Raw genomic sequence first — 24,488 nt, forward strand, 5'->3', positions numbered from 1 at the left:
ATTTGTAGTTCACTGCAAATAAAGAAGCACTGTGTGTAGGTGCTGCTGGGAGGGAGTTTTGCTAAGAATTCTTACTAAATAAAGTTCAGTCAATCAAATGTTATTATATTCTTCAAATTCTCCTGGGAAATAAATTGTCAGGTTCCATTTTAAGATTATATTCTGTTTAAATATGTTATGTTAAAGTGAAATGTGACATAAGAATCCACAGATAATAATTAAAGGAAGTAAAAATAGTAGACCTCTAATAATACCTTTTGGGGAAAAGAATTAATACATTTAGTAATGTTTCTGTGAATGTATCCATAATGAAAGCTAACTAAAATTGCATGTATTTTATTACATTAGAACTGATCAACTCTAAAAACAACCCAGTTTGTATTAAGATATGAGTGAATGAGTGAATTTTTTTTACTTTCATTGTCCAATAAGAACTGAAGGGGGCCTGAGAGGTCACCTGTAATAAACTCCCTATGTTTCAGATAAGGAAGCTGATGGTCAAAGGGCATAATATTTTTTTGTAGTTTCAGGATTAGAATCTTCATCTCCTTATTCCCATGCTTCTGAAATTTATGCTGTGACATACTACTTATTTTAGGGAGACAAGTCTTAAGAAATTTCTCTTTTGGAGTATGATATAGATTGTTTTAAAATATTATTTTGATCTGTATTTTAATTCATATGAAAAGAGGGGATGTATTCTTGCATAACATGCAAGGAAGACACTCCACATTGTGTTGTGACAGCTGGCCTCTTAATGGCTGTGCAAAGCTCTAAAAGTGGTATTTATGCTTTTAATTTTTGTCAAGTTAAGTTTTAAAATTAACCAAGAAAATAATAAATGTATTTAAGTATTTTATTCCTATCTTAGAATCTTTAAACATGAAAAGATAAGACATTTATAAAATAAGCCCAATTTTCCTAAAAATGATAGTTTTGATGGTTGTGATTAAAAAAGAAATATGTTTTAATAAAGAACAGGAATAATTTTTGTAGTTCTAAACCATTTCAGAAGGATAATTAAAGTTTAATAGTAATTACAAAAATTTTATGCTAATAAAACCAATATACAATAGAAAATTTATAAGCTAGATCAATATAAATAAGAAAGTAAAAATTACACATTATTTCAGTTTCCAGAGAAACCAATAATAACATTTTGGTGTGTTTCTTACCAGTCTTTTTTTTCTGTGCAATTATGGCATATATATATATATATATTTATTTATTTATTTTAACAAAGTCAAGATCATTTTCTATATTCCTTTTGTTTGTTTTGATTTTCACATTATATTATAAGCGTTTCTATATGTTCTTAAAAATATCTATGGAAAGATTTTATAATAGCTCCATAACATTCTTATATATATTATTTATCCATTGTTCTATTTTTGGTTATTTAGGATATAATGTTTGCTATTACTAATGCTGACATGAATAACTGATTATAAAAATCTTTGTTTATATTGTTCTACTTTATTTATAATTGCCTAAAAATGGAATTGGTGACACCTATTGCCAAAAAATTTTCTAGACATGTACTAATTTAAACTCCCACTAATGATGTATGAAAGTGCTGTTTTATTGCATACTTAAAACAAATTGATTGTGTTTGAAGAGGACTTTGCTATTATTTTGGGGCGTGAAGCATTTGTTGAAAAGGTTAGTATGGTGGGTCCACATACTTGTTATGATATCCAGAAACACTTAACCTTTTGAGGTTAGCAGATCTATTTGTTTTCATATTGGCAGACTAACCACAGGATTAGAGAAAGTAGATAGATTATTTACTTACCGTCCCAAGAGCAAACTGTTCTCTTTGGGTCACACTTACCTTGGTTCAACTATTTAAATTGTAAGAAGGTTAATAAAGTTTAAAAAATTTTAATTGACTGCTTTCCTCTAAAGTACAAAGAACAGGGTTGAAATAAATTGCTTAAAAAAGTAGTTCAAAAGAGTTTAAATATTTGTTGCTCAGGAACTAAATGTGTGTATGTGTGTATTTTGGGAAAGACTGGGTGGAAGAGAGGGTAGGGAAAGATTAGAAAAAGAACATAACTGAGGAAACAAAGGTGCTGTGAATAGAAAGAACTTCCGCTTTTACCTGGAAAAAACATGTCTTTATTTTTGTCTATATGAGTGACTGACTTTGAACAATCACACATGAGCCCTGTTTGCCGAAATAACATTTTTGTGTCTGTACTTGCTGAAATGAACTGATATTGATATACATTTTAAAATAATAAACTTTTTGCAAGTTGTGTTGATTGATTATTTACAGTTTTAAGTTAGGTGCAAAGTGTCACTTATCAAAAATAAAGTTTAAAAAAATTTTAAATGTGACATGGCTTTAGTTTGAGTAAATATTTGAATATTGCAGGCCCTTGTCTTCCCTTGATATACAATTTAGTGTGTTTGTTAAAAAATAAAGTTTTAATTCTAGCTGTGTTGGTACCAAAATACTTTATTGCTAAAAATCAAAAGTGGGAGTTACTAAAGTATGTGAGGCATGAGCCAAGTGCATTTTATTTTCACAGTGCCAAGTTCATCTTAGCTTTCATATCATGCTTCCCAGAGATGTAATTTTAACTAGTGTGATAATAAGAAAATAATAATCATGCTGTGTGCCAAGGACTCTGTTACACACTTTAGTAGAATAAGTTTTAATCTTCACAGAATCCTGAAAAGCATGGGTAAACTGAGGGACAGGTAGTTTCAGAACCAATACAACTAGGAGAAAGTCAGGCAGGGGTTCCAAACCATGTCTTGCTCCTTTTACAACCTTCCTACTTGACTTTATAACTTTGCTACTTAGCATGACTCACAGACCAGAAGCAAATGATGAGATCTGGGTACATAAAGAATTGCAAAATCTTGGCCACAGAGCCCTTCTGAGTGAAACCCTTATTTTAGGATCTCGAGTGATGTGTATGCATATTAAAATTTGAGAGGGACCATACTACATCCCCATATTAAAAGTTACATTCAAGTTTGGAAATCCTTTCTAAGTATTATTCCTGGTTTTACTTTTAGTTCTGTGGGTTATCAACATTTTCCACAAGAGGAAGAGGGAAGCTATAGAATTAGTCTGTTTCCACCACTTCAAATTGCTATCCTCCTGTTGCTTTGATTCAGATTCTGTTTAAATCCAGAGGAACTATTGACTAATTCTTCGTGTGGACATTAGGTCAAAGTCTCAATCAGCTACAGCTCTGTTTTTAACAGCCATTCCTCATGGACCCAACACATCAGGTTTATAGTCTGTAGTTTCATTCTGGATAAGCATTTCCAGAACAGTGCTTAAAAGAAAGCATTTTTGAAGGAAGCTTTTGGAGTATTTGATGTTTTAGATGGTTAGCAAGGAACCACAGATCTGTACAAACTGGTGTCTCTACTAATTTCACTTTGTAAACATTATTATTTGGTTGTGGGGCAATAATGGGTAAAAAAAGAAGCAAGGCTAACTTATACAGAACAACATTGCCCAGTAGAAATATAAGATGCATATAATTTAAAGTTTTCTAGTAGTCACATTGAAAAAGTGAAGAGAAACTTTAATATTAGTAATATATTTTATCTAACAACATGGCAAAATATTATATCAACATCTAATCAATATAAAAGTTATTGAGACATTTTATATGTTTTTGTACTGTCTTGAAAAAGTTGATATTTTATATTTACACTGTCTCAATTTGGTTGAGAAACCTTCAAGTTAAAAGGTCAAATGTAGTCCAATCAAAACCAACTTGTGTTTAATGGAAAAATATTTTACATTGCTTTGGTTTTAAAATGTAAACTAATTAAAATTAAATAGAATAAAAATTAAGTTCTTTTGGTTAAAATATAGTACATTTCAATATGACATGTTGTTGGATTGTGTTTCTAATGTAACCGATTTTAGACCTATGGCATTCATCACCATCCTATGTGGTCAGTGAATGAATGCTACCGAAGGTTGGAGTCTGTTAATAGAAATATTATTGGAGAATAAAGAGTGGATAAAGAAAAGCTATTTAGGTCATAAAGCGTTTACTGGTATCCCCTTCTTGTACTCCATCCTTCCCGCAGTTGGAATTAATTTAACTTGTCTTTTATCAGTGGTTTAGAATCAGCTTCTTAACCCTTTAACCCCACTAAATTGTAAGGTTAAGGCCAGGAGTTAGGATCCTTCCAACTCTTTCCCTTCGGCAATAGATCCTTGCTTCAGAGGGCCGCACATTTTTCATAAAAGTGAGGTAACCTGACAATTAAGGTTGACCAGCAGGATAGTCTGAGTAGGGTTGTTTGACCAAGAGGTTTAATACTTTATCTGTATCCGGATCCCCTGGGAATGTTCGCTACGAATACCCGAGTCTTCGCCTCACTCTTACAGATCCTGATTCACAGAGTTTACAGTTAGTCCTGGACACGTACATATTAAATAAGCTGTTCTAAATGTTTCTTAAATCCAAGAACGTTTCGGGACCATCGGACATAGCAATTGATTCTTAAAGGCTGCGAGCTAGAATTTAACATATGGTGCCGCTGTTGCCTGGGGTTGGATTTTATCCAGGTTGAGGTTTCCCAGTCGGTTGTTGCTTTTCTTCTGAAGATGGGCTTTGCAGACTGTTATACCCCATCTCTGATGATTGCCCAGATAGCGTCCCTGTCTCAGGTCCCACTACAAACCTGACCTCGCCTAGGTAGACCACGGCCATGTGACTGATAAACTGGTTGCCAGTGAAGCAGCCATTTTTGAGGCGGGCACCCGACCACATGCCCCGCTACCCGGGAGTGGGGAAAGCGCTGTTACCAGGGCTCAAGATGGCCACCGCGCCCGCTCGCCAGCTTGCTAGCCCAAGTGCCAGCGCGCCGAGACAAGACGCGCGGGCGGCACTTGGTAGCCCGCGGCGCCTGCGGCTTGTCTCCGGCCGAGAGCCAGGGGGCGGACCGTCCGCCCCCGGAGGGCGCGGCCAATCAGCGCGTGGGGCCGGCTGGGCGGGGGCTGCCCGCGCATGGGGTGTGTGAGGACGCGCTCCTGGTCGCTGAGTGCCTGAGCAGAGAAGCAGTTGCTGTGGTACCTGCTGCAGCTGCTCCCCGTGCAGACGCTGAGCATCGGACGCGAGCGCTGTTTCGTGGAGCAGGAAGGTGAAGCCATGACGTCTCTCAGGTACTGAGAGAGGGCGACAGCCTAAACTGCTCGCTTACTGGGCGTTAGCCTCCCGATTGCCAGAGCACTGTCGCCCCTTCTCTTGGGTGATCCGGAGCCTCCCAGTGTCACTGGTCCCCCTCATGCTGTAGGTTCTCTCTGCACTTTTCATTTGGTCATTTCTGCTTTCTTCAGAAGTTTTTGGGTCTGTGGCACATGGTGGAGTCTGTAAGTAGTTGGACCACTGAGGTGACCCTCCCCCAGATTCCAAGGTTTGAAGCTTGCTTGTGTTTGTACTGAATTTCTCATGGGAAAAAAAAAAAAAAAGCAGCTACCTTTTCCCCTTGAGGAAATGTGACATGCTCCGTGTCTGCCCATGCCGCATGCCATACCTTCTGACAGAACTTCATTGGTGGCCAGGACTAGACCTGCAAAGTTGGCTCTTCTCTGATGCAGTTAGAGTGCCCCCAAGTTATGAAATTGTGTGTCCCTAAAATGTTTGCTTATGACTGGAATTGGTACTCACCATCTGTTTACCTACTTATGTGTGAGTCAAAAGTGAAATGAGTTTTGTCAAATAGTAGGTGTATAATGAAAGGAATAAATAGGAGATTCCCCCCCACCCTACCAAGTGCTTATCCAGAGTTTCGAAGGTTCTTCTTTGTTAATGGCGACAGGATAATGAGCCTGTCCAATTTCTGCGTGTATCATTGATTGAATGTTTAACTTATGCTAATGCAACTATTTATAAAAAGAGATAAATTGCCTTATTTACTCAGTGTTCTAACCTCCCTCTTTTAAGCTAGACCTTGGCCTTCCTGGTCCCAGAGAATAAGTTATTTTTTTGTTCTGAGCATCCAGCAGTCTTAAGTCCTGGTGATTTAACATTTTCTTAGTGGTTATTTTGACTACACAATATTTAAGAGATGACTTGAGAACTTAACCCTCAGGTAAGATAAGGTAAGGTTCAATTGTGCTGAATTTGGATACAGTTTCTCTTTCTTAAATTGTATAGTTCAGAACTAACAAAGACAACTTAATTATGTGGAAGGAGAAACATGGAGACTCACATGGAAAGGTTTTACAGTAAATTATATTGTGACATATAAGTCTAGCATTCAATGCTAACAGTATTTTAGGATGAATTAGGAGTGTGCTGTCAAACTAAGTTAACTCCCGTTTCCACTCCCACCTCCGCTTCCATTATTGGAACCTGCTGCTAATTAGGTTGTGGCTCAGTTACTTTCTCTATTAAGAATCAGTTCTTATGTGGACAAAATTTTAATTGAACATTGTCTTCTTGGCTACTCTTCATTGGAGAAACACCCCAATTTAAAGCTTCTGCTGCTTGGCAAGAGGCAACAGGAAGCATCTTTTAATGGGTTTGAATGGTTGTGTTCAAGGCTGATTTAAAGGTTGACACCAGCCTTATTTGACTTATTAATGGAAGGATAGGCAATTGCTAATAAAGTTACATATATGCTTTTTTTCAGATGTTAGTCTGCATTTTACAGTTTAAAAAATATTTTATTTATTTTAGAGAGAGGGGAAGGGAGGGAAAAAGAGCGAAAGAGAAACATTGACGTGTGAGAAAAACATCAGTCGTCTCTCACATGTGCTCCAACTGGGGACCTGGCATACAATCCAGGCATGTACCCTAACTGGGAATCGAACCAGCAACTTTTCGCTTTGCAAGACGATGCTCAACCAACTGAGCCACGCCGGTCAAGGCTGCATTTTATATAGTCTTGATCTATAGTGCCATGACTTGAATAAAGATATTTAAATGTCATCCAAACCAGCTGCCACATTTTACACCTGAGGAAACTGAGACCAAGACAAGTTTAGGGCTTTGTGCAAAATCAGGTAGTGGCAGAATTAGGAATTAAATCCAGATATCCATAATCTAGGGCTCTGCATGATGCCTTTATAGAAATAATATACTATTTAAATTTCCTGAAAAAGCTGCTTTGATGCACAAAAATTATGAAGTATTGTGAGAGACAACTGTAATAACTTTTCTTTCCTCTAGTCTTTCAAGGAACATGATGATTCAGGTTCAGGAGTAGTCAGGGAGCTACTATGGAAGTTGAAGCAGCTATGTATGTAGTGAGAGTTTTGAATGAGTTGATAATCACCTCCACTTTCCAATGAGGACTGAATTTAATGCAATTATGTCATACCTTAGTTTTCACAGTCATGTTAGGCATGTTCCCATTTTATGCTCTTAACAGTAATCCAGAAAGATAGATGTTATCGACTCACTTTTACTGGTAAGGAGAGTGAATGAGGTCACAAGTTATCAAAATTTGACTTCATGTTTAATGTTGTTTTCTACGTCACACTTAAAAACAATTATTGCTAAATATGTGACAGAATATAGGATTGGAAACCAATGAGCACCAGTGCCTAACATACCTGGGTTCTAGTTGAGAGTCCTTCCATGAACTACAGATTTTTTTTCTTTCTCTTTTTCTTTTTTTCCTTCTCTGTTTAACGATATACTCAGTGATGGTGATGTTAATATTAATATGTCCTACAGTATTGTTGAGAAGGTATGAAAGTGTCTTTAAATTTTAAGACATTTTATAATTGTAGCCAGAACTCTCTTCTTGTTAAAAGCAGTTTGAGCCCCTAGAGAATGATGCCATCTGAAAAGTTTAAATCTTAAATCTTAAACAGGGAAGAAACTTACCTATTTTATAGTTGAAGAAACTGAAGCCAAGAGATACTGTGATTTATTGAAGTCTGTATAAAATAGTTGTATATCTTTAACTAAACCCAGATCTCTAGACACCTGGTTCAATACCCTTTCCATTGTAGCATTCAAGTATTAGGAATTCCTAAAAAATGATTTAAATTAAAGGAGGGTTTTTTTTTTCTTTCTGCTTTTGTTTTTTAAACTTAAGATCTTTGAATTTGGCTGGAGATACTGTCTCTTTGAACTTTCATTATTTGTTTTCTACTCCATCATTACTGTTGAAGAGTCTCAATTTACAGTCTCTAAAACCATTTATCCTTGATTAACAACTTTTATCTTGTGTTATGTGTATAAGACTCCAACTGGTCTTAATTTGGGAAATGATAGAATATATTTGATAAATAGATGCCGTTGTCATTTTTAATTGGCCCAGTAGGATAGGAAAACATAGAATGAGAGGACTAGAAGAGAATCTTAGCGAGCATTTTATTCCTTGTACTGTACCTTGATATTTTCTAGTTAGGCAGTGGTAGAGCTTAAGGTAGAACTTAGCTCTTCTGACACATACTTTATGCATTTTTCACTGAGCAACACTATTTCAAAATACCCCTATGAATATTGCCTTTTTACTCTAACATCAGTGTCTAGTCTGGTTTTGGGCATTGCTTACAGCTCAAGTTTGTGCCAGAGAAGACTGGAAAAATGAGTTAGGGAGACAGGGAGAATGTTTGCCGTAGAGCTGAGGATTCCTGTTCTTTGGCCTGCCCAGACAGGTCAAGTTTGGTCAAAGACTATTCTGGGACTCAACATGACTGTGTCCTACATGACGATTCTGGAACTACTTCTGTAGGTTGGCCTACATTGGAAAATTTATGTGGGCTGTGGGTGGGGTCCTGGGGTATTTTTCTCCTAACACTGAAGACTTTGAGGTGCGTCCAGGAAGATCTGCCAAACCATTGAGATGGAGAACATTCGTATAGAGACTAAAATCTGGCTAAAATTGAAACTGCCTTACTTTGTTGAACTGGTTTCTTTAGAGCTTTTAAGCAGAATTTTCAAGCTCATTTCAGGACTTGTGTCTTTTATAAGAATTGTAAATTTCAGATTATTGCATAAACTTTTATGAACGGGACTTCTTAGTGAGGCAAACAAACTTTTACTATAAAATGAAATTGTTCTATATATAAAATACTGTATTTTGAAGAACTAAAACAGGAATACTTCTTTTACAGAATTGTGCAGTGTTGTCAGCTATTAATGCTCATATTTATAAATAGGTCATCTTTGTTTGAAAAGCATACAAGGTTTTCTAACTCCAAATCTTTCCAGCCACAGTATTGCTACATTAAGCAGAACTGTCAAAGATAGAACAGAACCTAGAGGATTGTCTAGACTGAATGTTACCCTTTCCTGTAACATTGCTTAACAATCATGTCTCTTTACCTCTTCATAATTACTTGATTTTAAGTTTTTATTAAAAAAATACTGTAATATCCTCCTAGATAGTGAAGAGTTTAAACCATTAATGATATCTTCTAAATACTCCATAGAGGCTTCTAACTATATATCTGATACCTCATGGAAAATTATTTCTCTGCCTGTGAATGGAAGACTCATTGATCAGACTGTGTTTGGGTTGGCAGTGGCGTACACTAGAAATATTTATCTGAAGCCATTGATTATTATAATTGACTGTTAGGTAACTTTTATTCATCGGAAATGCTGAACAGATATTCTCTTTTGAGTTTTTAATTTTTTACTGGCAATAGTATATCACTTTATTTTTTCCCCTTTAACATTATTTTTATGGCCACATCCATTCAGATATTTTTCTAGTATGAGTCACATTACTGTACAATATCTGGTCTTTGTTCTATGAAATGATTTTTCTTTCCCTTGGTCAATTCCTATAAGTCGCAACACTGCTTAGTTAATGGAACACTATTGGTTTAAAACATTTAGCTTATCAGTTCAGTGATTAGCTACAATATTCTGAAGGTAAATTTTTAGTAGCACCAATATCCAGGTGTATCTGATCAAATTCAGAATTGGGTCTCTCTTGATAGCTTTTAGCCCTTGATCTCCTTCCTAAATGTGAAGACTACCATGTTACTTTGAATCAGAACAAATGTTCATTCATAAAAAAACAAAAATTTAATAAACCATAAATATGGATTCTTGTTTTCAAATATCAAAGCTAGCTTATAAATAGGATGACCATATGTCCCAATTACCCAGGACAATCCTGGATCATGCCTGTTACCCTGGCATAATTACTAATAGCTCTTCCTTTACTCTCGGAGTGTTCTATTTGGATAATAAATTATACACTATACTTATACACTATAATAATTTTGTTGTAGTACATGTTGTTTGTTGAAATGTTATTCGAAATCGGACCATAAGATAATTATATATATGATAGATTTTTTATGAAAAGATGTCATTTATTTTTAGAGAAAGGGGAAGGGAAGGAAAGAGAGAAGGAGAAAAACATCTTTCAGTTGCCTCTTATACACACACCAAACCGGGGACATGTACCCTGATTGGAAATTGAACTGGCAACCCTTTGGTTTGTGGGACAACACCCAACACACTGAGCCACACCAGTCAGGGCATGTATGAGGGAGGACCTCCCAAAAAAACTGGAATTATCTTCTGGAGGGTGGTCCTGTTGTAGAACAGGCTTCCCCCACTAGGTGAGTGTTCTAGGAACCCATCTGTTTCAGTGTACTGGCTGGCATTGTTGTGAGAGACTGTGTTCAGCTTCAGTGAATGGTTTTGGAAGACTCTTTCAGTGCGTTTGCCCATTTCATGATTGGTGATTTAGAGCTCACCTGCCCACACTGTGCTGAGTGTTCAGCAGTATTTTACCAAAACTGGCATGACTGCCATACCCCACCCTCCCTATTCACCCAATCTTGCCCTGAATGACTTTTTAAAAATGTTACCCTGGATGAAAACACTCAGAGAAACGTTTGGCCAGTGTAGAAAAGGTGAAACAAAAAACAGCAGAAGCACTAAAAGGCATCAAAGCCAATGAGTCCAAAAACTGTTTTGAGCAATGGAAAAAATGTGTTGATAGGCGTATTGAGTCAAACGGACAATATTTTAAAGGTGACTGAAGTTTAAACATGTAAGAATAAATACACAATTTTTTATAAGTAAATTTCAGTTTTTTTAGGGTCCTCCCTCATACATGATAGATTTTGGATATTTTTCATTGGTAAGACATTTTTATTGTATTAAGAGAGTTCTTTTTTAAAATTATATTTTATTGATTATACTATTACAGTTGTCCTAATTTTTCCCCCCTTAGCTCCCCTCCACTCAGTACCCCCCATCCCTCCAGCAGTCCCATCCCCCTTAGTTCATGTCCGTGGGTTGTGCCTGTGTGTTCTTTGGCTTCTCCCTTTCCTATAGTATTCTTAACATCCCCCTGTCTATTTTTTTAAAGTATATTTTATTGATTATGCTGTTACAGTTGTCCCAGTTTCTTTTCCCTTTGCTCCTTTCTGCCCAGTACCCCCTTTCCCTTCAGCAATCCCACCCCACTTAGTTCATGTCCATGGGTCGTGCATATAAGTTCTTTGGCTTCTTCCTTTCCTATACTATTCTTAACACGCCCCTGTCTATTTTGTACCTACCAGTTATGCTTCTTAATCCCTGCACCACTTCCTCATTTCCCCGCCTTACCCCTCCCAGCTGATAACCCTCCAAATAACCCCCATACCTATGATTCTGTTCCTGTTCTGGTTGTTTGCTTAGTTTGTTTTTGTTTTTATTTTTTAGATTCAGTAGTTGATAGTTGTGAGTTTGTTGTCATTTTACTGTTCATAGTTTTGATCCTCTTTTTCTTAAATAAGTCCTTTTAACATTTCATAAAATAAGGGCTTGGTGATGATGAACTCTTTTAGTTTTACCCTTTCTGGGAAGCACTTTATCTGCCCTTCCATTCTAAATGATATCTTTGCTGGATAGAGTAATCTTGGTTGTAGGTCCTTGTTTTTCATCACATTGAACACTTCTTGCCAGTCCCTTCTTGCCTGCAAAGGTTCTTTTGAGAAATCAGCTGATAGTCTTACAGGCTCCCCTTTTTATGTAACTCTCTGCTTTGCTCTTTCGGCTTTTAGGATTCTCTCTTTATCTTGAACCTTTAGCATTTTAATTATGATGTGCCTGGGTGTGGTCATCTTTGGGTCTAGCTTGTTCGGGACTCTGTGCTTCCTGGACTTGTATGTCTATTTCCTTTGCCAAATTAGGGACGTTTTCTGTCATTTTTTTTTTTGACTTAAGTTTTCAATTTTTTGCTCTTCCTGTTCTCCTTCTGGCACCCCTATGATTCGGATGTTGGCATGTTTAAAGTTGTGCCAGAGGTTCTTAAGCCTCTCCTTATTTTTTTTCAATTCTTGTTTCTTCATTCTGTACTAGTTGACTGTTTATTTCTTCTTTATGTTCCAAATTGTTGCTTTGAACCCCAGCTTCCTCCCCTTTGCCATTGAATTCATGTGGATTTTCCTTCCTTTCACTTAGCTTAGCCTTCATTTTCTGCCTTATGCGTTTGCTGTACTCAAGCATGCCTGTCAAGTCTCTGAGCATCTTTATCACCAGTGTTTTGAATTCTGCATCTGTTAGGTTGGCTATCTCTTTGTCGCTTAATTCTCTCACTGGAACCTTGATCTATTCCCTCTTTTGGACCATACTTCTCTGTCTTCGCAACTTGACAGGCTCTTGTGTTTGCCCCTGTGTCTTAGGTAGAGCTGTTCCACCTGTTACGTTGTAAGGGGCAGAGCCTTAGGGATTTGTCAGTACAGGGCGACCTGTTTCACCATGTTGTGGCGCTGTGTGTGGGGGAGAGTTCTGAGAGGGAACAATGTTGCTTGCTCAGCACTCACCCCTTTCCTAGGCACTTCTACTTCCTGTATGGGACTGGCGCCCCTTAGCTGTTGCCTTGATTGTGGTTCCCAGAGTGGGTGGGTTTGCAGATGTTCTAGGTTCGTAGGGGCCCTCTGAACAAATGGACTCTGCTGAGAGACTGGCAATTTCTTCCACCAACCAAGCCCCACTGTTTTTCACAGTCAGAAGTAAGGGGGCTTTGTTTTCCTTGGCGCTGGAACTGTGAGCTGTGCAGTCTGGTCTGGAGCTGGGATTGTTCCCCAGGTGTCCCTCCCAACTCTGTATGTGTGACTGTGCTTTCTGCCAGCTCGCCACAGCTACTGCCTTGCTGTAGCCACCGCCACTGCTGCTACACTTGCAACCTCTCTACCATGGCTCCATCCCTCCTACCTGTCTGGATGAGTATTGCTTCTTTATATTTTTGTTTGTTAAACTTCCATGCAGTTCAATTTTCTGATAGTTAGGGTTATTTTTAGTTTTGAGGTAGTTGTATTTCTTTTTGTTGTGGATGGCGGCAAAGCGTGTCTACCTACACCTCCATCTTGGCCAGAAGTCTTAAAGGAGTTGAGTGTGTAAATGTAGTATATTGAATAAGAAATTGCATGCTTTGAAGCTAGGAATCATTTATTTATAACATTTGACAGGTTATAAAACCTTTCTGAACCTCTTCTGGTAATGGAGATAATAGCAATATCTATCCTATAGAGTTATTGTGAAGATTTAATGGTGATAACATATATGAAAATGTTTTATAGCTGCAAATTGCTATGTGTTAGTCATTTTATGCCACACAGATGCTCCTGAAAATTGAATTTAAAATGAATAATTTTACCTAGTTAAGGGGAACTTGCTATTTTAACAGAGCATAGGCAATATTTTCTTTTTAAATTTATTGACTGGAGAGAAAGAGAGAAAAACACTGACCTATTGTTCTATTTATTTATGCATTCATTGGTTGATTCTTGTATGTGTCCTGAGTGGGGATAGAACTGCAACCTTGCTGTATCAGGACAATACTCTTAACTAACTGAGCTACCTGGCCAGGGGTAGACAGTCTTCTAGAAGTGTTTTACTATAATTGGGAGCAGAGATAATAGTAGCTGAAGATATATGTGGATTTTGGAGGGGCTGAAATTTCAGTGTATTTGCATGCTGAAAAGAATGATCTAGTAGAAATGAAAAAATAGATGATGATGGACAGAGAGGGATGAGATCATTTCCTTGATTATGCAAGAAGGCATAGGATGTTAGGATACAAATAGAAATATTGGCCTTCCATAGTCTAAGGGATACAAATATTTCCCTAGTCTGTTCACTTAAATAAAAACAAATGCCAACAATATAATTTACATATAGTAAAATCATGGATCCCAAGTTTACTGAATTTTGAAAAACATTTGTGTAGGTACCACCCAGGTCAACATACAAAACATGTTCATCTCCCCAGAAAATTCTCTCTTGCCCCTTTTTAATCCATTCTACTCTCTTCCCCACCCAGACAACCATTTCTTTACTTCTCTCAGTAGAGATTCGTTTTGCCTATTCTAGAGCTTTATATAAATGGAATCATGCAGTAAATACTACTGACTGGGAATCGAACTGACGACCCTTTAGTTCACAGGCTGGCACTCTGTCTGCTGAGCCACACTAGCCAGGGCTGCTGCTTCTTTTTATTTGTTTCTATGTATTAGGTAGATCTGCTATGACTCCCAGTCTTCACGGGATGGCCTTTTGTAGTAGGTGTCCTGTGGGGTCCAGTGGTGCAGTCCCCTTGATCACCTGAGCTGGGTGCTACAGGAATGTCCCTTGTGTAGGTTGTGTAGGTCCTTTTGTTGTAATTGAGTCTTGTCTGCTATTGGCTCATTCATAGACAGGATTGACCATCAGGCTGCCAACTGTGAGGCTCAACCCTGACCACGGTGTACAAACTGCTGTGCAGGTAGTGATCACATGAATTGGATTCTGCCTCAGCAGGGTCTGATGTCTGCCGAGATCTCCTTTGCATATGCCACTTGTGAAGGTTTTGGATCCTGCTCTAATGTTTTCTGAAGCCGTCAACTGGGTGTGTTGGTTCTGGGCCTCTTGGTAGGGCCTTTGGTGAAGACCAATGTCAGATGGTGCCTGTGACTGATCCTGGACAACCTGTTTGGAGCAGTCTTGATGTGGCTTCTTCTGTAAATCCATGGTTATAAGACTTCTCTTCAGCTTGTCTTCAGTTGGTTATTCAGGATGATTGTTCTACAATTAATTGTAATTCCAGTTTGATTTTGGGAGGAGGTGAGTGTAGTTTCCACCTATTCTGCCACCATCTTGAATTTTTTAGAAATCTTTCCTCAGCTTTATCCAAAGAGGAAACTAATCTCTTTTGTTGTCTTCTAGAAGCTTTATAGTTTTAGGTTTTACATTTGAGTCTATGCTTCATCTTAAACTATTTTGTTTTTAGCTATGGTGTAAGGACTTCTCAATCAATTCATTAGGTAGATGTAAATCTTCTCCTGAACTCACTCTCTTGGTCTGTTTGTACATTGTTATGCCAGTACCATACTATTTTAATTATTGTATCTTTGTAAGATATGTATGGTTTCTTTAAATTTTAGTAGAATTTAGCAGTGAAGCTGTCTGGGCCTGGAATGTTTTTGGGTGACAGGTCAGAAGGTTTTAAAATACAAATTCAAGCCCTGGCTGAGTATCTCAGTTGGTTAGAGTGTTTTCTTGATATGCCAGGATTGCAGGTTTGATGCCCTGTTAGGGCACGTACAAGAATCAGCCAATGAATGCATAAATGACTGGAACAACAAAATCAATGTTTCTCTTTTTCTCTCTCTCAAATCAATCAATCAATAAAAAAATACAAATTTAATTTCTTTAACTGATACATGATTATTCAGATTATTTAATTTTTTTTTCTGTGTCAGTTTTGGGAAATTATATTTTAAAAGAAATTTATTTTAAATTGTGGAATTGTTCTTAAGTTGCCTATGATATACCTTAATGTCTTATTATTGCCTTTAGGAACTGTTTTATGTCTCCCTTTTCATTTCTCATATTGCTTCTTTTTTTTTCCCCTAAACTTTTGGATCAATCTTGCTAGGGGTTTATCAATTGTATTGATTTTTTAAAAAACCCAGATTTTGGGGTCAAACTAGTATTTTGGTAATATGTTTTTAATTTTATTTATTTACTTATTTATTTATTTCTCAACACATTCTGTTGATTTTAGAGAGAGAGAGGAAAGGAAGGCGAGAGAGAGGAAGAGAAACATCGATGTGAGAGAAACATTGATCAGTTGCCTCTCATAGGCTCCCTGACCAGAGACTGAATCTGCACCCTGGGCATGTACCCTGACCAGGAATTAAACCCAGGACCTTTTTGTTTACAGGACAACGCTCTCACCAATGAGTCACACCAGCCACGGCTCTTATTTTATTTATTTTTGCTCTCATCTTTTTGTTCTCTGCTTCTACCTTTTTGGGTTTAATGGCTATTTTTCTAGTTTTTTGAGTTAGAACTTTAAATCATTGATTTTAAAACTTTCTTGTTTTCTAATATAACCATTACATATAGAAAATGTTTCCTTCTAAGTATTACATTATTTACATCATGCAAATTTGAATATGTATGTCCAGTTCAAATTATTTCTAATTTCTGTTGTGATTTCTCTGATCAATGGGTCATTTAGAAGTTCATTGTTTAATTTTTAAATATTTGGGGATTTAGTTATTTAGATTTTCAATTTAATTCCATGATGTTTTGAGAATATGTTGTTTATACATTGTAAACATATCTGTATTATATATGTGTGTGTATGTATATGTATGCATATATATATACAGAGAATATATTGTTTATGATTTCATTTCTTTGATGTCCACTTAGATTATTGCTAATTATTATTTATTATTTTTAATTGAGATATAATTCTCATATTTAAAGTCTACTTTTTAAAATGTACAGCTTAGTGATTTTTATGTTTAGTTACAAGGTTTTGCAACCATCACGACCCTCTAATTCCAGAACATTTCTATCATCCCAGAATGAAACCTCATTTCTGTTAGCAGTCACTCTGTTTTCCTTGCCCATCCCTGACAATTACCAATCTTTGTCTCTGCAGATTTGCCGTATTCTTGATGTTTCAAAAGGGGAAAACATAATATTTGTGCTTTTGTGCTTGGCTTCTTTCACTGAATATAATGTTTTCAAAGCTTATCTATGTTGTTACATGTATCTTTTTTTCTTATGGCTAAATAATATTCTTTTGTATGTATACACCACATTTTGTTTACCCATTCATTAGTTTACGGTTATTTTTATTTCTACTTCTTGTCTATTAAGAATACTGCTATAAACATTCATGTTTAAGTTTTTGTCTTGTCACATATTTTCATTTTTTCTGGATATATGGCTATGAGTGGAATTGCTGGGTCAAATGGTAATCTTACGTTTCCTTTTTTGAGGAACTGCAAAACTTTTTTTCAAGCTGGCTGCATTATTTTACATTTCCATTAGTAATGTATGAGGATTATATTCTTGCCAGTACTTGTTATTGTCTCCCAATCTTTGCTGAGAGGACCTGTGTGCTTGTTGAAGCATATTTTCAACACTGTCGGCTTATAACTCTGCCTTAGCCTTCATTTCCTGCTTGTTCAGGGCCTCATGCTCAGAAGTGATTGCTTAGGGCTTTTTCTGATCTTGATCATACACCCAGCCCTGGGCATATGTATATGGCATTCTAGATAATCAGGAAGATGCAGAACTTTTCAAAACCTTTTATGTATATCTAATGCCCCCACCAAGAAGGTGGAGTTATTAGTAGGATGGTGTTTGTTGATGGAGTGAGAGGAATCACATATTAAGCTGAGGTTTCTGGATTTAAAGAGAGGATGGTTAGTGTAAGAGTTAAGGGCACTCATTATTAGTATTTATTCTGGCACCATACGTGTAAGTAAACATTTCTGCTGTCCAGATGGCCAGTCAACATTGATACAGTGGTACCTTGATACTCATCGTTAATTCATTCTGGAACTCATGATGAATGCCTAAAGCAATGAGTACCAACCAAGCAACGAATGATGAAGCAGTTTCTCTTGTGGGGCAGAGTTGTGACTCATACAAGTTAAGGCAAATGTGATGAGTCCCGAGCAGTGCTGAATGCTGAAACATTTTGCTGAAACATTTTTTCTCTTCAAAATGCAACAAGTACAGGGGTTTGACAAGTTCTGAAGCCAATGAGTACCGAGGTATGACTGTATATCAATAGCTAAGAAATTTTTTTCTCAGAAACTTTTACTCTAATATCCAAGTCAGTGTGTAAAATTTATTAGGTGTCCACAAAAGGTAATACAGTATAGGTTTATATTGACTGGAGCCCTGAATTATGAGACTTCTAAAAGTTGCGGACCAATTTTTCCAGGAAAAAGACGCTACTCACATTTGCAACAAAAATAGTAATTCCAGTATAGGTCAGTCATAGTTTTTGGCCATAGCAGACCCCATGTTCACATCTAGATAAAACAAGATAAAAATACTTAATATAGTGTCTTCATCATTTAAGAAGGGTAATACATGTTTTAGTACTTACTGGCTAGACACTAGTTTATTATATGTGTTTGTGTTTAAGACAAGCCATTTTAAAGAATTAGTGCTTTTAAGAGAGTTTATTTGTCATAATACAATGAAGTCATGTAGAAGTTCTCAGTTATATACAGTGATAAGAAAATGTGACATGAGTAGTTTAAAGTCATTTGATTATATAAATAATTGTATAGTTTTTACTTAACTAATTGTATGAAGACACCTCTTATGTGCTACTTTAAATTCCATTTTCCAAACCTTTTACACAGCCACTGTTGCTGCAATAGGTTCTACATAGGCTTTGGACCATTGCAGCTTGACATCACCTCTCATCAGAGGCCATGCTATATACTTCTTGCAATGCTGGACAATAGTCAGTGTATAAATTCTTCCTCTATTGTCCTTTAGATAGGGACCTCTGAATCACATTTCATAAGGTTTCCTGAAAAGATTGAACAATAGTCACCTAACATACATATTTCTTATTTAAGTCATAATATCATAGCAAAGTATGAAGGTGAAGGAGACACGAGTGTCTATGTCCTCAAATATTGCAGGACTTCCTCTGTGCTCTCTAATTACTTTCAGTAGTTGGATATCTCACTAGTTAGAGTTAATTGTTATGTTTATTGAGTATAGAACTTTATTGTAAGAGATTTAAAAAACATTGAAATTAATTAGATTAAATCATTAGCTGTTGAGTATTAGGAAATAATCATGTGATATGTTGTTTTGTTATATTTTATATCATCCAGTTAAAAGGTCATCATGCTTTCTAAAAAGCTAAGTGTTAACCTCTGAGTTTTTGTTCTACGTGTAATAGACATATTAGAGGTTTAATAAACGAGTATGTTAGGTTTATTTTCAAGATGAGTAAAGACATTTATACTTGTGTGCATTTTACACATCAGCTTACTTTCAGGAATATTTCTAACTTGTGCTTGTATTTTTTTTTTTTTTTTTTTAGTGAAAACGTCCTCTTTGGAATGGGAAATCCTCTACTTGACATCACTGCTATAGTGGATAAGGATTTCCTTGATAAGTAAGTATTAAACTCTTCATATGTATTATGTGAAACATATCTAAAGAGAAACTGATGAAAACTTTAGAATTGAATTTACTGTCTGACACTTTCAGTCGGAGGAAAACTCAGGAAATTTAAGCTGGTTAATTTCAAGTGCACTATCATTGTTTATTGAGTAATTGACTACATTTTCCCTGGGAAAACTTGGTACATTTGTTTATTCCCATTGCTATTTCACTTAAAATTTATTTTTTTATTCTTTGCAAGAAAGAAGCATGTATCATTTATCTAATGACTTAATTCCCAACTTTTCAAATTAAAAAATTCCTCAAATTTAAAAATAACTGTTGATGGAGCATTTCACCTCAAAGCAGCAGAATATAATTTTTTTCCAAGTGCACATGGAACGTTTTCTAGGATAGACCACATGTTAGACAAAACAAATCTCAGTAAATTTAAGAAGATTGAAATCATAATAAGCATCTTCTCTGACCATAAGGGTATAAAACTAGAAATCAATTACAAGGGAAAAAACTGAAAAACAAAGACACAGAGGCTAAGTAACGTGTCAGTAAACAATAAATGGGTTAACAGTGAGATCAAGTGAGAAATCAAAGATTCCTTGAAACAAATGAAAATGAGAACACAACCCAAAAACTATGGAACACAGCGAAAGCGGTCCTGAGAGAGAAATTCATAGCATTACAGGCCTACCTCAGAAACAAGAAGAATGTCAAATAAAAAGTTCCTTAAGAGAACTAGGAAGAGAACAACAAACAAAGCCCAAAGTGAATAGAAAAAATGAAATAATAAAGATCAGAGCATAAATAAACAAAATAGAGTCTAAAGAAACAATACAAATGATAAATGAAACTAAGAGCTGGTTCTCTAAAAAGATAAACGGGTTGACAAAGCTTTAACCAGGCTCATCAAAAAACAAGAGAGAGGACCCAAGTAAGTAAAATTGGAAATGAAAAAGAAGTAACAACTGACACCACAAAAATACAAAGGCTTGTAAGAAAATATTACAAATATCTATATGCTAACAAATTGGACAATTTGAATGAAAATAGATGAATTCCTGGAAACATACAGTCTTCAAAAACTGAGTCCGAAAGAATAAGAGAATCTGGACAGAAAGATTACAACTACTGAAACTGAAGCAGTAGTAAAAAAACTCCCAACAAACAAAAGCCTGGACCAGATGGATCACAGGTGAATTTTACCAAACATTTAAAGAAGAACTAATACTTAATCCTTTTCAAAGTATTTCAAAAAATTCAAGAGGAGGGAAGACTCCCAAGCTCATTTTACAAGGCAGCATTCTAGGCAGATATTTCTTCATGAACATAGATACTAAAATTCTCAACAAAATATTAGCAAACTGGATCCAGCAATACTTTAAAAGATCATACACCGTCATCAAGTGGGATTTATTCCAAGATGCGAGGTTGGTACCATATTCACAAATCAATAAACGTGATGCTCCGCATAAACAAAATGAAGAATAAAAATCATGTGATCATATCTATAGATACATAAGAGCATTTAATAGAATCCAGTACCCATTTATGATCAAAACCCAGCAAAGTTGGAATAGAGGGAACATGACTCAACATAATAAAAGTCATATGTGACAAACCCCCAGCCAATGTCATACTCAGTGGACAAAAGCCACAAATGGTTTCCTTAAGATCAGGAAGAAGACAAGGATGTTCTTATTCAACATAGTACTGGAAGTCTTGACCACAGCAATCATATAAGAAGAAGAATTAAAAGGCAGATGTAAAATTGTCACAATTTGCACAAAACTGCTAGCACTGATAAATGAATTCAGTAAAGTAATAAGATGAAATAAATATCTAGAAATTCATTGACTTTTTATGCATTAATAATGAACTTTCAGAAAGGGAAACTAAGAAAACAATCTCACTTATAATTGGATAAAAAAATTAAATACCTACGAATAAATTTAACCAAGGAGATAAGAGATCTGTATTCAGAAACTTATAAGACATTGAAGAAAGAAGTGAAAGAAGATACTAATAAGTGGAAGCGTATACCATTTTCATGGACATGAAGAATTAATATAATTAAAATATTTATACTACCCAAACAATCTATAGATTCAATGCAATTCCTTTCAAGATACCAGTGGCATATTTCACAGACCTTGAACAAATATTCCAAAAATTTATATGAGGAAGGATAAAAGTCACCAAATAGCCACAACAATTATTTATTTATTTATTTAATTTTTTATTAGGAGACATTTTAATTGTGACACCCATTTAAGGTTTTAGTTTATTTGCTAAGTAGTATTTCAAGTGGCTAGAACATAGTACATTAAGACTTTAAAAAATGCATCCACAGACTTTTATCAAATACTTCAAATTAAACTTCCAGCAAAGATGGAGGCATAGGTAGACACATGGTGACTCCCTCCACAACTAAGAAGGAATACAACTACCTTGAAACTAGAGGCAACCAGAAATTCCAGAAAATCAAGCTGCATGGAAGTCCAACAAAGAAAGATATAAAGAAGTACTCATCCAGACAGGTAGGAGGGGTGGAGCCGTGGTAGAGAGGATGCGGTGTGGAGGCAGTGTTGGCGGCAGCTGCAATAAAGGTGAGGGTGACAGCAGTTGTGGCCAGCCGGCAGAAAGCACAGTCACACATTAAGAAAAGTAGGGAGAGACACCTTGGGAGTGCTCCCAGCACCAGACCAGACCATGCAGCTCATGGTTCTAGTGCCAAATAAAGCCTCACAGCTTCTGACTGTGCAAACCAGTGGGGGTTGGGGTACAGGAAGAAACTGTCAGTCTCTCAGCACAGTCCATTTGTTAAGGGGGACCCCATGGTCCTAGAACATCCCCAGACCACCCACTCTGGGAACCACAATGAGGGCAACAGCCATAGAGGCGCTAGTCCCATACAAGAAGGGGGAGAAGTGCCTGGAAAAGGGGCAAGTGCTAAGCAAGCAGCATTGTTTCCTTTCATACCCCTCCCCCACATACAGCACCACAACATGGTGAAACGGGTCGACCCGCACTGATGAATATCTAAGACTCCACCCCTTACAATGTAACAGGTGTGACAGCTCTACCTAAAACACAGAGGCAAACACAGGAGCCTGTCAAGTTGAGGAGACAGAGAAGTATGACCCAAAAGAGGGAACCAATCAAGGTTCCAGTGGGAGAACTAAGCGATGAAGTGATAGTCAACCTAACAGATGCAGAGTTTAAAACACTGGTGACGAAAATGCTCACAGATATGCTTCAGTACAGCATATGCAGAAGGGAAGAAATGAAGGTTATGCTAAGTGAAATGAAGGAAAATCCACACATGAAGGGAAGGAAACCGGGGTTCAAATCAATAATTTGGAATACGGAAGAAATGAACAGTCAACCAATACAGAATGAAGAAATAAGAATTGAAAAAAAATGAGTAGAGGTTTAGGAACCTCTGGGACAACTTTAAATGTGCCAACATCTGAATCATAGTGGTGCCAGAACGAGTAGAAGAGCAAAAAATTGAAAACTGATCTGAAAGAATAATGAAGGAAAACTTCCTAAATTTGGTGAAGGAAATAGACATACAAGTCCAGGAAGCACAGAGTTCCAAACAAGCTAGACCCAAAGAGGACCACACCAAGACACATCATCATTAAAATGCCAAGGGTTCAAGATAAAGAGAGAATCTTAAAAGTAGCAAGAGAAAAGAAGATAGTTACCTACAAAGGGGTGCCTATAAGACTATCAGCTAGCCCTGGCTGCTGTGGCTCAGTGGATTGAGCATTGGCCTGCGAGCCAAGTGTCGCTGGTTCGATTCCCAGTCAGGGCACATGACTAGGTTGCACATCAGGTTCCCAGTTGGGGGCGCGAGTGAGAGGCAACCGTACAGTGATGTTTCTCTCCCTCTCTTTCTCCTTTCCCTTCTCTCTAAAAAGAAAATGGATAAACAAATAAATTATTAAAAAAAAAAAAAGACTATCAGCTGATTTCTCAAAAGAACCTTTGCAGGCAAGAAGGGACTGGCAAGAGGTATTCAATGTGATGAAAAGCGAGGACCTACAACCAAGACTACTCTGTCCGGCAAAGCTATCATTTAGAATGGAAGGGCAGAAAAAGTGCTTCCCAGACAAGAAAAAAGCTAAAGGAGTTCATCATCACCAAGCCATTATTATATGAAATGTTGAAGGGACTTATTTAAGAAAAAGAAGATCAAAACTATGAACTTAAATTAAAATGACAACAAACTCACAACTATCAACTACTGAATCTAAAAAATAAAAACAAAAACAAACTAAGCAAACAACCAGAACAGGAACAGAATCATAGTTATAGGGATCATTTGCAGGGTTATCACCTGGAAGGGGGGATGGGGAGAAATGGGGAAATGGTGCAGGGACTAAAGCATAATTGGTTGGTACAAAATAGACAGGGATGTTAAGAATGATATAGGAAAGGGTGAAGCCAAAGAACTCATATGCACGACCCATGGACATAAACTAAGTGGGGGGGATTGCTGGAGGGAAGGAGGTACTGGGAAGAGGGGGTAAAGGGGAAAATCTTGAAACTACTGTAACAACATAATCAATAAAATATACTTTAAAAATAAATAACGCTAAAAAATAAAAATAAAATGGTACAACTGCAAAAAATAACTAGAAAAAGAACTCATGGACATAGATAACAGTGTGATGATTGTGGGAGGGAGGCCGTTTGGGAAGGTGGAGAAGGTCTGTGGTGGGTATAGGTCTTGGTGGAAGAGTCAATTTTGGGTGGTGGACACATGATACAGTATGCAGATAATGTTTTGTAGACTTGTACACTTGAGGCCTGTATGATTTTATTAACCAATGTCATCATAATAAATTCAATAAAAAATTTTTTTAAAAAAAGAAAAAGAAAAAAATACAGTTGTGCAAAAGTAGGTTTACAAGATGTGCATACATGGAACACAGTTTATTCTTATGTTATTTATTTATTTTTATGTTATTTTCCATATGAATATCTGTGAACCTCCTTTTGTCTCACTTTGTATACAATTTTTTCTGTACTAATATAAAACACTGAACTTATTTTATACTAAATAGTCATTTATAAATAAATGACTGTTTATATACTGCCTATTCTACTCCGTTTATATCTTTTCCTGTTCCT

At 36.5% G+C, this 24,488-nt stretch overlaps 1 protein-coding gene across 1 annotated transcript in view; it reads left to right on the top strand.

Annotated features, from left to right (window-relative positions):
• ADK (adenosine kinase) overlaps positions 1-24,488 on the top strand; it is a 648,653-nt gene that overhangs the window by 30,400 nt on the left and 593,765 nt on the right. Inside the window, exon 2 of the mRNA XM_090278245.1 lies at positions 19,267-19,341. Coding sequence (XP_090134371.1) covers positions 19,267-19,341 — 75 coding nt within the window. The remainder of the gene's footprint in view (positions 1-19,266; positions 19,342-24,488) is intronic.

Source organism: Furipterus horrens, unplaced genomic scaffold (genome assembly GCF_987537825.1).
Source record: "Furipterus horrens unplaced genomic scaffold, mFurHor1.1.pri manual_scaffold_5, whole genome shotgun sequence".
Taxonomy (NCBI): domain Eukaryota; kingdom Metazoa; phylum Chordata; class Mammalia; order Chiroptera; family Furipteridae; genus Furipterus; species Furipterus horrens.